The sequence below is a fragment of the Manacus vitellinus genome, unplaced genomic scaffold (assembly GCF_001715985.3).
Source record: "Manacus vitellinus isolate BGI_N305 unplaced genomic scaffold, ASM171598v3 scaffold_5_pilon, whole genome shotgun sequence".
Taxonomy (NCBI): Eukaryota; Metazoa; Chordata; class Aves; order Passeriformes; family Pipridae; genus Manacus; species Manacus vitellinus.
Window position 1 is genome coordinate 13,113,409 of NW_021940682.1, and position 12,279 is coordinate 13,125,687.

General features: G+C 39.7%; 1 protein-coding gene across 1 annotated transcript in view; it reads left to right on the forward strand.

Moving 5' to 3' along the window:
• The first annotated feature begins 1,555 nt into the window (after window positions 1–1,555).
• POLR3B (RNA polymerase III subunit B) overlaps window positions 1,556–12,279 on the forward strand; it is a 74,542-nt gene continuing 63,818 nt past the window's right edge. The window contains exons 1-8 of the mRNA XM_008921965.3: window positions 1,556–1,619; window positions 2,170–2,226; window positions 2,311–2,375; window positions 2,874–2,949; window positions 6,025–6,125; window positions 8,738–8,829; window positions 9,999–10,116; window positions 11,134–11,242. Of these exons, the coding sequence (XP_008920213.1) occupies window positions 2,323–2,375; window positions 2,874–2,949; window positions 6,025–6,125; window positions 8,738–8,829; window positions 9,999–10,116; window positions 11,134–11,242 (549 nt within the window). The 5' untranslated portion in view covers window positions 1,556–1,619; window positions 2,170–2,226; window positions 2,311–2,322. The remainder of the gene's footprint in view (window positions 1,620–2,169; window positions 2,227–2,310; window positions 2,376–2,873; window positions 2,950–6,024; window positions 6,126–8,737; window positions 8,830–9,998; window positions 10,117–11,133; window positions 11,243–12,279) is intronic.

The following is a 12,279-nucleotide window of genomic DNA, read 5'->3' on the forward strand; positions in this document are numbered from 1 at the left end:
TAATAATAATAATGCTAAAAGCTTATGCCTCGTGTTGCTTTACATGATAAAAATTGCAAGAAATGAGTTTGTACCCCAACTGCTCTGTGTTCCCTCCGGCCCTGCCGCCTCCTGGATCCCCGGCTGCGGCGCCGGGGGGGGCGGTGGCCGGCTCAGGGATTCAGGGAGGAGCCCCCCGAACGCTGCCAGGCGCTAAAGCCCCGCGGGAGGAGCCGGGGCACTGGGAGGGGGGGTTGGGGAGCCCTCACTGCTTTCAGGCATCGCCCTGCCCGGCTCCGCGGGCCGGAACCTTCGGGCGCGGCGGGCGGTGCGCGGGGACGCAGTGAGGAGGAGCGCCGCGCCCGTGGGGGGCGCGGCGATGGCGGCGCGGGGGGTGGGCGCAGGAGGGGGCAGAAGCGGCGCCCCGTCAACAGGTGAGGTCAGCCGGGGGGGCGAGGGAGGGGGCGGCGGGCGCTCCCGGAGCGTGGCCTGGGCCGGGCCGGGGTGAGGTGGGGTGAGGGGTAAGGAGCCCGCCTGCCCGCGGTGCGGGACCTGCGCTCGGGTGCTGAGGTGCCGCCCCGTCCTCAGCCTCTGCCCGGCCCGTGTCCTGCAAACGCGGGCACGGAGGTTTCAGCCCTTTAAATCCAGCTGATTGCCTCACGTCGGCACGGAGAGGAGATGAGGGTCGAATTTCGAGTCCCTTTGGTTCCACGGGGCTTTTCCTGTAGGAAGAGCACTCCAGGCGTGGAGCCTCCGTGTCCAGGGTGCCTGGCGCTGTGTTTTGCCATGAATTCCTCTACGTGCTCCTGCACCGTGAGCTACAGTGTCACACCACAGCCACGCCGCGTGCTCCTAAATGCTGAGTGTCGGAATTATGAGGTGTTGGTGCTCTGTGGATATTACTCTCTGCAGGAGCGGAGTGATGCGACCTCAGTCTATGCTGTCTGGGTATCTCTCCTCCCAAATCTGGCATGGGCTCCCCATGCCGTGGTGAGAGAAGATGGGGCTGATTTAAAGAGATGTTTCCTGTGATCATTAAAGAATAGAAATAGGGGAAAGTTTGTAGGAACCTTGATATGCTTAGCACTCGTCAGCCTTGCTGAGTCTTTGTAGGAGTCAGGGTTCTGGTGGGTTTTACAGAGACTTGTGTCTACGAGTGCTGCTCCCAGGACTGAGGTTCTTGCTTGTATTTTGTAAAGTAAAAGTCATAGGAAGTCTTCCCTTCCTAGGAATATAATTTACAGTGTTGACAAAAAAATGCTAGTTGATCTTAAATGAGGACATAGTAGTAAGGAATTTTCTAAGAAATATATATTCTCACAGAAGTTGCCCTTGGAAAAGGCAGTGTGCTGAATAAATATTACTCAGTGCATCCTGAGTAAATATTGCATAGCACATATGGCTTACTAAGATAATCCAGGTCATTTTTATCCATCTATGTTGGCTTTAGAGAGTCTTTTTTTTTTTTCCTCAATAGATCTGATTTGAAATAATGTTAGTGACTAAAACCCAACAATAATAATAAAACAAACAGATAAAAAAGCTCAAGCATCTGAGGTGTTTGGTTACTCTTTGGAAAGATATTTCAAACTGTTTTTTGTTTTCAGGAAAAATGGAGACTTCTTCCAGCATTTCTAAAGGTTAGTGATACACACGTTTTGTGGCATGAGTGCTTCACCTCCATTCTAACTTTACATTTCCCTCTTCTAGCTTTTGCTGTTTTTTGCTATTCCCAGAATATCTGTTCTCACCTTTTTTGTGAATTTCACAATTATTATTTTTTTTTAGTTCTCTGCAGTTATGGATAAACTCATTCCGTAGATCGGTTTCCTTGTTAATTTACTGATTATTTTGTGGATGCATCCTCTTAGAGCTTTGCATATTTATGTGGCTGTTCTCAATGAACAGTGTATATGTGTCATGGTTCCAGATTATTTTACTGTTTTACTGGCACTCAGAGACCCTATTCATGGTCTTTACACAGGACTGTGGTGTCCAGTTCATGGCTGTGTTTGTCATAGGCAGTGTATAGCCACAGATGTGGATTCTGCAAGGCTCGAACATGTTTGTCATCTGAAAGAATTTAGCACAGATCCAAAAGTACCTATAAATGCTTATATCTTAATTTCTGCCCTGTACGATTAACGTTATTGAAGCTAATTTTATTTGCTGCATGCATGTGTTTTTCAGGTGAAAGGTCTGGTAAAACAGCACATAGACTCATTCAACTATTTCATCAACGTAGAGGTATGTGCTTACCTGGTGGGAAGAGAGGAGCTTGCAGTACTCAGAAAAGGCACATGGTTCTATTTTATTTTTTTTCCCCTCCAGATAAAGAAAATCATGAAGGCCAATGAAAAAGTTACAAGTGATGCTGACCCAATGTGGTACCTGAAGTAAGCATGAAATGATTTCCATATGAGTAGCAGCCTGCGTACTATCTCCTGGGTTTGTTGTTGGCTATAAAATGTTTGTAGGCACTTGTGTAGGTATAAATCAGAGAGTATATTCCATGTCTTATCTCTTATTTGATGCAATGAACAATGAGAGACTTAAAGAAGACTCTTGAAACAGACTTAATAACCAGCTGTTAACAATACCTTATGTCACCATTATTCTGTAGTTCAGTAATCTCAGATGACAGATTGGAGTTTCTCTTTGTCTATTTGCAAAGGTAATTTGGGGTTTATTGCATATGCAGGTTAAATTTTAACTAAGTAGACCACAACTCAAATACAGTGAGTTACTTTGGGAAGAATCATTGCTCATGATTAATCAGCCTGTACATCAGAAGTTACATCAAAGTAACTTCATTTTTCAGTATATGTAAAATTTTGCTCCCTTCAGGTTGCCTGAAAAACATTTGGCTCATATTGAAACTGCGTGTATTACAGGTACCTCAATATCTACGTAGGTACTCCAGATGTAGAAGAAAGCTTCAATGTGACACGACCTGTATCACCTCATGAGGTATTAATGTTTACATCTGTCTTGTTTGTTTATTTGATCTTGGGAATGTCTTGGATAGTAGCTGCATATCATTTTATTTTGAGTACATGCATGCTATGTTAGGTGATACAGTGCCTGCCACCATCACTGTAGAAAGAAGCCTCAGCAATTTAAACATCATGTAATAAAGTTTTTTGATTTAATTTTTTAATTGTATTTTTTTATGACAGGTGAATATAGCTGTGTTCTGTAGTTCATAGTAGGTGAATTTGAGTGGGTTTCCTTGAAAGTAATGAAAAGTACTTCGCTTGCTTAATCTTGTGGCACTCCTTATGGCAAAGCTTAAGTCCACACGCTACAATGTAGTGTTCTTTGATATATTTATTAACTTCTTTTTAATATTAGCCTTGCTGCTGTCTACACTGTAAGTCACTTCAGTCTCCCTTTCCCTTGTGGTCTTCTTTGGGAACATATATCTGATTTTTTTGCTCATATTTTTTAAGTCTGGGTCAGAAAACAAATGTGGAAACTTTGAGCAGAAACAGATGAAAGTTGATAAAATTATAAGAAGCTGCAGAAAAACATTAGCCTTATGGGGAGTATATTTAATTTCTTTGCACTGCTGTAAGCATGTAGGTTAGCAAATGGAATAAAGATGCATGTTGGAGAACAAATGCTGCTCTGACTGAAATCAGAAAGTCTGTTGGTTTTGACTAGCAGGATATAAGGTAGCTTCTGTATGTGCAAGAAAACCATAAACTAACATAAACTTTGGACCTTTTAGGATTGTTTTCAGGTATCTAGAGCCTTTCAGTTCTCTTGAGAGATTGCTCAGGAACACAGTATTTCTCTCCAGATACTGTGCTTTGAGATTTATACCACTGCAACAGAGGTGGTGACAACCTCTTTTTGGCCTCAAAATGGGAACTGAGCTTGGAACTTGCTCTCATTTACCAGCATACAGCCCGTTGTTATCCTCATAAATCAGCTCATGTATCAGATGCTTTTTTCCTTGCTATATCCACTTGATACCTGAAGGTGAATTGTTTGGGGCTTTTTTTAATGTGATCTCAACTACCATGGAATGCATTCTGTACTTTGGAGGAGTTCTGTAAAAACAAGTTGTTTAGTGGCTGCTGCAGGATCTGTCTCCAGTGACCTGACTCAGATCTGGTTGGTTCAATGGAAAGCTTTTAGGGCCAGTAACTCAGCCATTGACAGTGCAGTCAGATGTAACACATGACAGTTCATGCATCTCACAAATGTGTAGCTAATGTTAAATCAGTAGATATGAATGTGCACAAAATGCAATGGGGAAGATTTATATGAATGAAATTGCATGCAAAATATTATTTGTGGCCAACAACTCATATCCAAGAACCCAGGTATTACAATGCTTGGTTACTTTAGAACTAAAGTGACTGTACATGCAGAAGAAGGCAAAATAAATGCTTCATAGATCAGATTGACCTTGAGTTTAGAATAACCTACTCTTGCATCTCAGATACGTCCTCATTGATACTTAATGTAGTGCATCTTTTCTCTTTATTTTTCAGAGTACTATCCACACATGAAGACCATAGTTATTTTCTTAAATAGGATACTGTTTAGGTCAGGTCAGAGGTACAATTTAAAAAAAAAAGAGCATTGGATACGTATGAGTGCGCCTTTACATTTTTCTTTTGAGGGCTTTTAGAATTCCTTCCCAAAGACACCTAAAATGATCAGATTTTCATAAGGGTCTGAGTCTGTATCAAGTCAGGCCTATCTTTTACCTTGAGGTGTCTGTAGTAAGAAGGAAGGTGATACAAAAATGCAAGTGGTGGAATATTACATTGTAGTTCATAGTTCATATTTTATATCTATGTCTTGGGTTAAAAAAGCCCACACAGAATCCCAAGGCCTTTTTTTCCCCCTAAGTAGTACTAATGAGGCTGTCTAACTCTCCCTCTCTTGCAGTCCTTATGGGAGTTTCGTGAACTATTCATGCAGATGAATTTAAAGTAATTAGAAAATGGAAATATTCTTGGTTACTTTTAAATTTGATGAAGTTGCTGTGAGCACAGTGGGACCTAGTTTCTTGCAAGTCACAGTTTGAAAACTGCTGGTGTGCTCGGTATTTTATTACTAGAGAAGTGATTTACTTCTTAATATGGAGAGAAGGGGCATCCAGTTTGCGATGATTCTTGGGGCATATTTTTCCATACAGTTGCATCTTCAATGCACAGCACAGTCTTAGTTGCCTTTTATTACTGCATAATCAACACACTGAAGGACTACAGAACCATAAATGTGCAAGTCTGAACACTGATAAACCTATAATCCTGGAGCTGAAAGGTATAAAATACGCAGTGAGGTCATGAATGACCTGCTGTGAGTGCTCTGTTGTGTTCAGCAAATGCAATAAGGCTGGTCTTGCATGAAAATACAAAATACCTTAAGGGCTGACAACAGAGTCTTAGAGTGAGACTGGGGATCAGAAAGATGAGATTAGAAATGACTGAGCCTTGAGCTATATAATGTCCTAGATATGTATATCCTGCTTCTCTTACTCTCTGAGGAATTTGCAAACAGATTCTGCCAATCTTTGCAGGAAGTGATTCTCTACTGAGCCTTCTGTAAGTCATCTTTAGAAATGGTACTATATAGTGACATTTGCTCATTCCATGGTGTCTCTCTTACTCTTCCATTCTGTCAAAATTCATATGACAGCACAATTCTTCACCTGTTGAGAGTCTTCACATAGAGATGTCCCTGAGCTGAGCACTGTTCAGACACAGTATGGTTTTTGTGCTGATTAGACCTGTTTGTTTAATTAAGCAGTTTGGAAGTCATGCTCTGCAGTGCTGTCTTCTGCAGACACAGATCTACTGGCTGCTTTTGGAACATCATACTAGTTGTGTTTGGATTTTCTTGGGTTTTGTTTTAAATAAGAGAGTCTGTCAAACACAGTTCAGGTTCATGATTTTGGTCAAGCTTTGCTTTGCTTGATTTCTTTGTGGGGACTTAGAGGACACAGGACAAACATGGGATGTTTTAAAGGAGATTCTTCAGCTTGTAAGTCAACAAATACCAATATGACTGTTCTCCTTTTAGTGCCGCCTGAGAGACATGACCTATTCTGCCCCCATTACCGTGGATATTGAATATACACGAGGTAGCCAGAGGATCATCCGCAATGCGTTACCCATTGGCAGGTAAGATACCATATACTGAGCTTCTGGTATTAGTTTTCCTTTTGTGCCATGCTGGGAAGAGTTTTTACTGCAAAGTACATGTAGGCTAACCTCACTTCCTTGTTAAAAGAATCACTGAGCAGGCAAATCTTGATAAACAGCTGTAGAGGATGTGATTTTTAGGTTCTAAGATTTTGTTTTGCAAAAGCGTCTGATAGTCTGTCTCCTTCCAAAGATGTTGTCTATGATTCTATTGATATAAAACCAAGGAGGGAAGTACCTGAAAGAGTACTGGAGGTGCAAGTTGCATTATTGTAAAATGAAATCAAGCATGTTTGCTTTATAGGCAAATTACTCAGTCTTCCATACTTAATGTGTAGAGTTACATCTGTGGAAGTTGGATGGTAAAATCAGTAAAGCAAGCATTAGTCCTGCTGTACAACGTTAAGCTCTCATTTAAAATTGGTTTAGTTAAAAACTACAGTTATGTCGTCGGAGTGGTTTTAAGGGCATACATGCAAGAAGTCTTTTTGCTGTTAAAAACTGTTAATACCCAGTTATTATTTCCATGGGAAATAATTTTCCTCATCTGTCCCTAGTATTATGCTGGTTTCCTTTTGCCAGGTGAGTATATGCAATGCTTGTTTGACATACAGTTCACACTGGGACAGGAAAGCTGTATGTTCTTTACACTCTTCTTTCCATTGTTTGGCAGAGTCACTGATAACCTGTGTGTTTTAGAAACAAAACAAATTTAAAAAAGAAAGCAAAAAAGGCAGTATCTTTGGACCTTTGTGCCTTTAAAAAGGAAAATTTCATTTGAATGCTTAGTAGCATTCCAAATTTTCTGTGCTTTTATGCACAGTAACTCCATAACTTTATTTTCCTTTTTTTAGTTTTCTTCCTGATAACTTCTGGTATTTAAAAAAAATAAAAATATCCCCATAAAGAGAATAAATTGCTATTCTCTGTAATGTAGCAGCAAAATATTTTATTGTGTGCAAGTGAAATAAATAAGATACTTTAAGACTTCTGCTTCATTGGAGTTTTCAGTAATGGCATGTGAGTACTCTGTTTTGCAGTACCTTGTACTAACTGGTTCCTGCTTCTGATATAAGTAGCCAATGCACTGTGTGTGACAAAAGATTTTGCTTGTTATATGAAACTTCTTATCTCTAGGAAATACTTTCTCAGTGAAATGATTGGAGCAAGTAGGTTGTCTGCATAGAGCACTGTAGTGACAAGATAGCTTTTTATATTCTGCAAAAAATAAAAAATTTGAGTTCATCAATTTTTTTTAGTGTATAAGAATATGAATATAGTAAAGAAATTAAAATAATTTATAAGATTTGAGTACAAGAAATGTAGCCTAATCTTATATTTTATTGAAGTAAAATTGAATTAATTATCTCGGAGATTGTAAATAGTAGAACTCATGAGTAAATTTTGTCAGCATATGTCTTAGAAAAAAACACCTGTTACATAGATCTTATAAAGGCTGTCCAAGGAGTGAAATTCTGTAAGGTGGAATGAAAGTCAGCTTTTTTGTAGAAGAGACTAAAGGGCATAGAGGTCTTTTGGTAGACGTAGTGATAAACTGTTTTTATCTTTTGCAAAATACAGCTCTCTCTTTGGAAGTAAACTATGATCTTTTTCAAAAGTTTTAATGAAAATCTGAGAGTGGAAAGGTATGTTATGAAGCTGACTATAAAAGTACACTTTTTAATAATAATGGCAAAATCATTGCTAGTTAGTTGTTGAATAAGCCAAATTGAAAGTGAACATTCCCAATTCCCTGATTTATCTCAGGGTGATAGGATAATTTGGGTTGAAAGAGACCTCTAGTACAGGCTCCTGCTCAGAAGGGGGTCAGCTCTATGATCAAACTGGGTTGCTCAGTGCGTTATCCTGTCAGGTCTTCATGACCTCCATGAATGGAGACTTCCCAGCTTCCCTGTGCAGCTTTTCCACTGCTTGACTGCCCTCATGGTGAAGAAGTTTTGCCTCATATCCAGTCTGTGCATCTTTAGTTTCTCTTCTTTTTTAATTCCCTAAGCATTGAATTAGTTTTTCATTTCTTGGAATATTTTTCCACCACATGTTGCGTCACAAAATGCTTGCTGCAGACTTCTGTGCTAAGACACCAGAGAAATTAAAGCTACTACTGGGGAAACTTCATGCTTAGGTTATGTATTAGAGGCACTATCTGTCTGCAGCCAGAAGGTGTCATTCCTATATGGGAAATAAGACATGAACTGGCTTTATCTAATTAAAGCTGGATCTGCAGGGGCATGTTCTTCACTGCAGCCTGTTTTTGGAGACCAGGAGTTTTTGCATGAGTTATCATTGGCCTTGGTGACTCTGCTTGTCACAATGCCTGTAGTAGCTGCATAACCTTTAAGTAGGAAGTCTGTGGTTTCTGCTAGTTGGTGTCCAGTTTCAGGTCTCTTTTCAATTACATGTTCAATGAAATAAGGTGGGTTTAAAGGAAAAACCTGTTGGTTATATCATGCATGTGTTCTAATTACCTTAAACATGTTTTCTCCAGTTTGTTCAGCGTGGTTTTTGTTCTGAATTTGACTCTTCTCTTTTACTCTGAATCTAGAGTAAAATTGTAACTGGTTTTCTTGCAGAATGCCTATAATGCTGCGTAGCTCCAATTGTGTTCTTACTGGGAAAACTCCAGCAGAATTTGCCAAACTTAATGAGTGTCCTTTAGATCCAGGTACATTTTCACTCGTGTTCTTTTTTTTTGCTGTCTGTGTTTTTAGTTTTTTAAATTATTTTCAGCAAACAAATACCTCTTTAGTATGTTTCCTGCCACCATGAAGTCATTGCAGAAACTTCTCAAGTGTACGCTTGTAACGAACAGAAATCATCAGGCTTTTGAAAATAGTAAGACATGGTTGAGAACATGGATAGTTTGTATTTGTAGATGAAGTTTTCAACCACAAAAACAATATACAAAAACTTTTAATGTTGTATTTTGAATTTTGTATATAGTATTGTATAGTGATTTGTGATATGGGAACAGAGATGGAGTTCATTCATGAAATCTAAGTGGATCAGGGAAGAGTGGAGTATAATGGTGACCTCCAGAGGGGGAACTCTTCATTTGCTGCCTTTTGTAAATCAAGCATAAAGTGTTACATGGTAATATTTGATATGTACAGAGGAGATGAAGGTTTGATTTTTATCTGCTACTTTTGAAGCATGCACTGGACCTGTGCTGGGTTTGCTTGTGGTGCTAAGGTACAGTGATGTGTGCTTGAGGAGCGTTAATAGATACAGTTTAAGAGAGGAATCTAACATGGCTCATGTGCAGATTCCTTATATTGTCTTAGATACAACAAGGGTATTAAAATACATTTTTAAAAATAATACAAAAGAAGTTTCTCCCTGGAGTGCTGAAGAGAGCAAGTCAATAATTATGGAAGACTTATTCTCCTACTTATTCTCCTTATTTGATGTCCTTATGATATACTCTTCTGACAGGCAGTATTTTTACCTAATTTATCAAACTAACAATTCTGTTATGTCTTTTAATAATTATGATTACGTTACAGTTTGGAGGTTTTTTACAGCTCTACTGTGTCTGTGCCTGTGCCTGTGGGTTCTTTTTGTCTGAGTACTTCCCAAATGAAGTCTTAGATCTCAAATACTATGTATGAGCCTACCAAAAGTCCTGTTTTGTCTAGTGAAAGGTATTTGTAGTAATCATAAGTTCCACACCAAGCTTGTTCATTACTCTTTTAAAGGAGAATTTACTCTTCTGTTTTGCACTTTGTGTATTTATGGTTTACTTTTTAATAATTTATATCCAAAGACATATTGAAAGAGGCAAGTAAGGCACAATGGCACTGACATGTCAAGTCTTTCTTTTCTGTTGCCTAGGTGGCTATTTCATTGTTAAAGGTGTAGAGAAAGTCATTCTTATTCAAGAACAGCTATCCAAAAACAGGATCATTGTGGAAGCTGATAGAAAGGGCACAGTTGGTGCTTCTGTTACCAGGTATGGTAAATGCCTACAATTACATAAAGGAGGTAAACTCAAAGCTTTAGAACTTCATTGTTGTAGTTGAAATAGCTGTGTAGGTTTCTTCCATGTATAGTTGAACAGGAAAAAGATGTAGATATTCAATGTCCCTCTTTTGCTACTGTCATTTTGTATGCTAAACATCAATCCCAAAATCACTTAGTGCAGTATTCCCACAAAAATCAGTGAGAGTTGCTCATGTGCTTCAGGATTCACCCCAGATTAGGAAAAGCAAGTTTGAATTTTTAACATAAAGTGCACTTTCTAATTGATGGTGTTTGGTCTCATTTTGCAGCAAGTAACATGAAGTTGCTGCAGTGGAAATTGGATGTAACCTTTTGTCTGCCTCTCTGCATCAAATTGACATAAAAACTTTTAAAGGCAAAGGCAGTGGATAAGGAAACAAATATTTTTGTACTGCAAAAATTACTGAAAATAGCAAGTTAGTTTAAATTTGGCCTTTTCTCAATGATTAAGTTTTATATTTTATTTGCCTTCTGGTTGGTTTCTTTTTAAGCTGCATCTAGTATAATAATAATTGTCACTCGAATGTGAGGGCTGTTTTTTCTTCTCCAGAGGCCTCCCACACATCTCTCCTAATTACTTTACTGTTTCACAGTAAGCCTAGGTGAGGTTAACATACAACAAAGTACTGTTACCTCATTACTGTTGTTGCAGCAGTACTTGTGCACAGTTTGACCTTGCTGGTTACATCAAAATTGCTGATAAAAGCATGCAAGGATGATTTTGAAAAGTGCAGGCTTCTACTTACCTAAGTCAGATATTCCAAATAGTCCCCATCACAGGTGATAATACTCTATTTCTTTGGAAATACTGGCTGATGTCTGGCTGTTTTAATATAATTTTTTAAAGAGGAGAGAGTGGGATTAATTCAGCTGAAAGATTGTTCAAGCCTGCTAAGTTTTCTATAAAAGATTTTAGGAGTCAGTGCAAACATTCTGTTGGACATAATACTATTTTTTTTAACTTCAGTTCCACTCACGAGAAGAAGAGCAGAACAAATATGATTGTGAAACAAGGAAGATTTTATCTGAGGCATAACACTCTCTCCGAAGATATTCCCATTGCTATCATATTTAAGGTAATACAGCTGTTAGTTTGGGGGGAAAAAAAAAGAAAAGGCAGAAAAAAGCTGTGCCGCAGCTCAAGAAGGAAGATCGGCGGCAGCTCTCAAGTTAACATGTACAGAAGGACTTGGCAGGGCTTAGAGATTGGAATTTTTTTCCCCTGGAAAGTCATCTTTATTGTACAGCAAAAAGGAGAAAAAGTGCTGCGTTTTTCTGCGAGGAGAGCTCTGCTGTGCCAAGACAAACGCCTGCCACCCCCTCACTGCCTTGTAAGGTGCCTCTGTTGCTGCAGAAGGTCAGAAGGGGTTTGGTTTGTTACGATTTATGTTGCAAGCTCATGTTAAGGGTCTTTGGTTTTGGTCCCAGCCTGTTCCCAGCTGTGACTTGTGTAGTGGTGAGTAGTTAAACACCCTTTGATTCGGATTCAGGGATATGGCATAGCCATGAGCTCATTTATACATGACTCCCAGTCATAACTGTAAACAAAACTGATAGCCTGTGGGGCAGTCCTGCAATTCTTAGACCTATTCCTAAATCCAATAAGATGACAAGAGTGGCTGCATTTCCTGAGTAGTTTACTTCACCTGTGAATGAGTCCTGCCTCGATTCCAATACCTCAGAATCCCTACCTTTTCAGGGAGACTCACCAGTATCTTCAGGGCGGTGAATGCATGGATAGGCATTGTAGCTTTGAGGTGGTTTCTGGTGGGACTGACAAAGGGCTGTGAGAGGCATCCTCTTCTAATTCTGGGCAAGAACTGGGGAGTATTACCCCTCCAGCTGAGCTGGTGACAAGGCTGTGCCTTGACCCTGATTGCCTGTGAAACGGCCAGAACTGCTTTCTTTCACTCTCTGCTTCTCCCTTTCATTTTAATTCACTCAAGGGTGCACACACTGAATGTGTGATCAGTGTGACATAACGATGACTGTTCCCTAGCTGCCCAGCAGGACCAGGAGCAGGCTGGTAACTCATCTGTCTGTGGAATCAAATGCACAGACTGCAGCCATGGAGGTTTTGGGTGGACATGTGCTGTCCGGCTGCTGGAGAAAA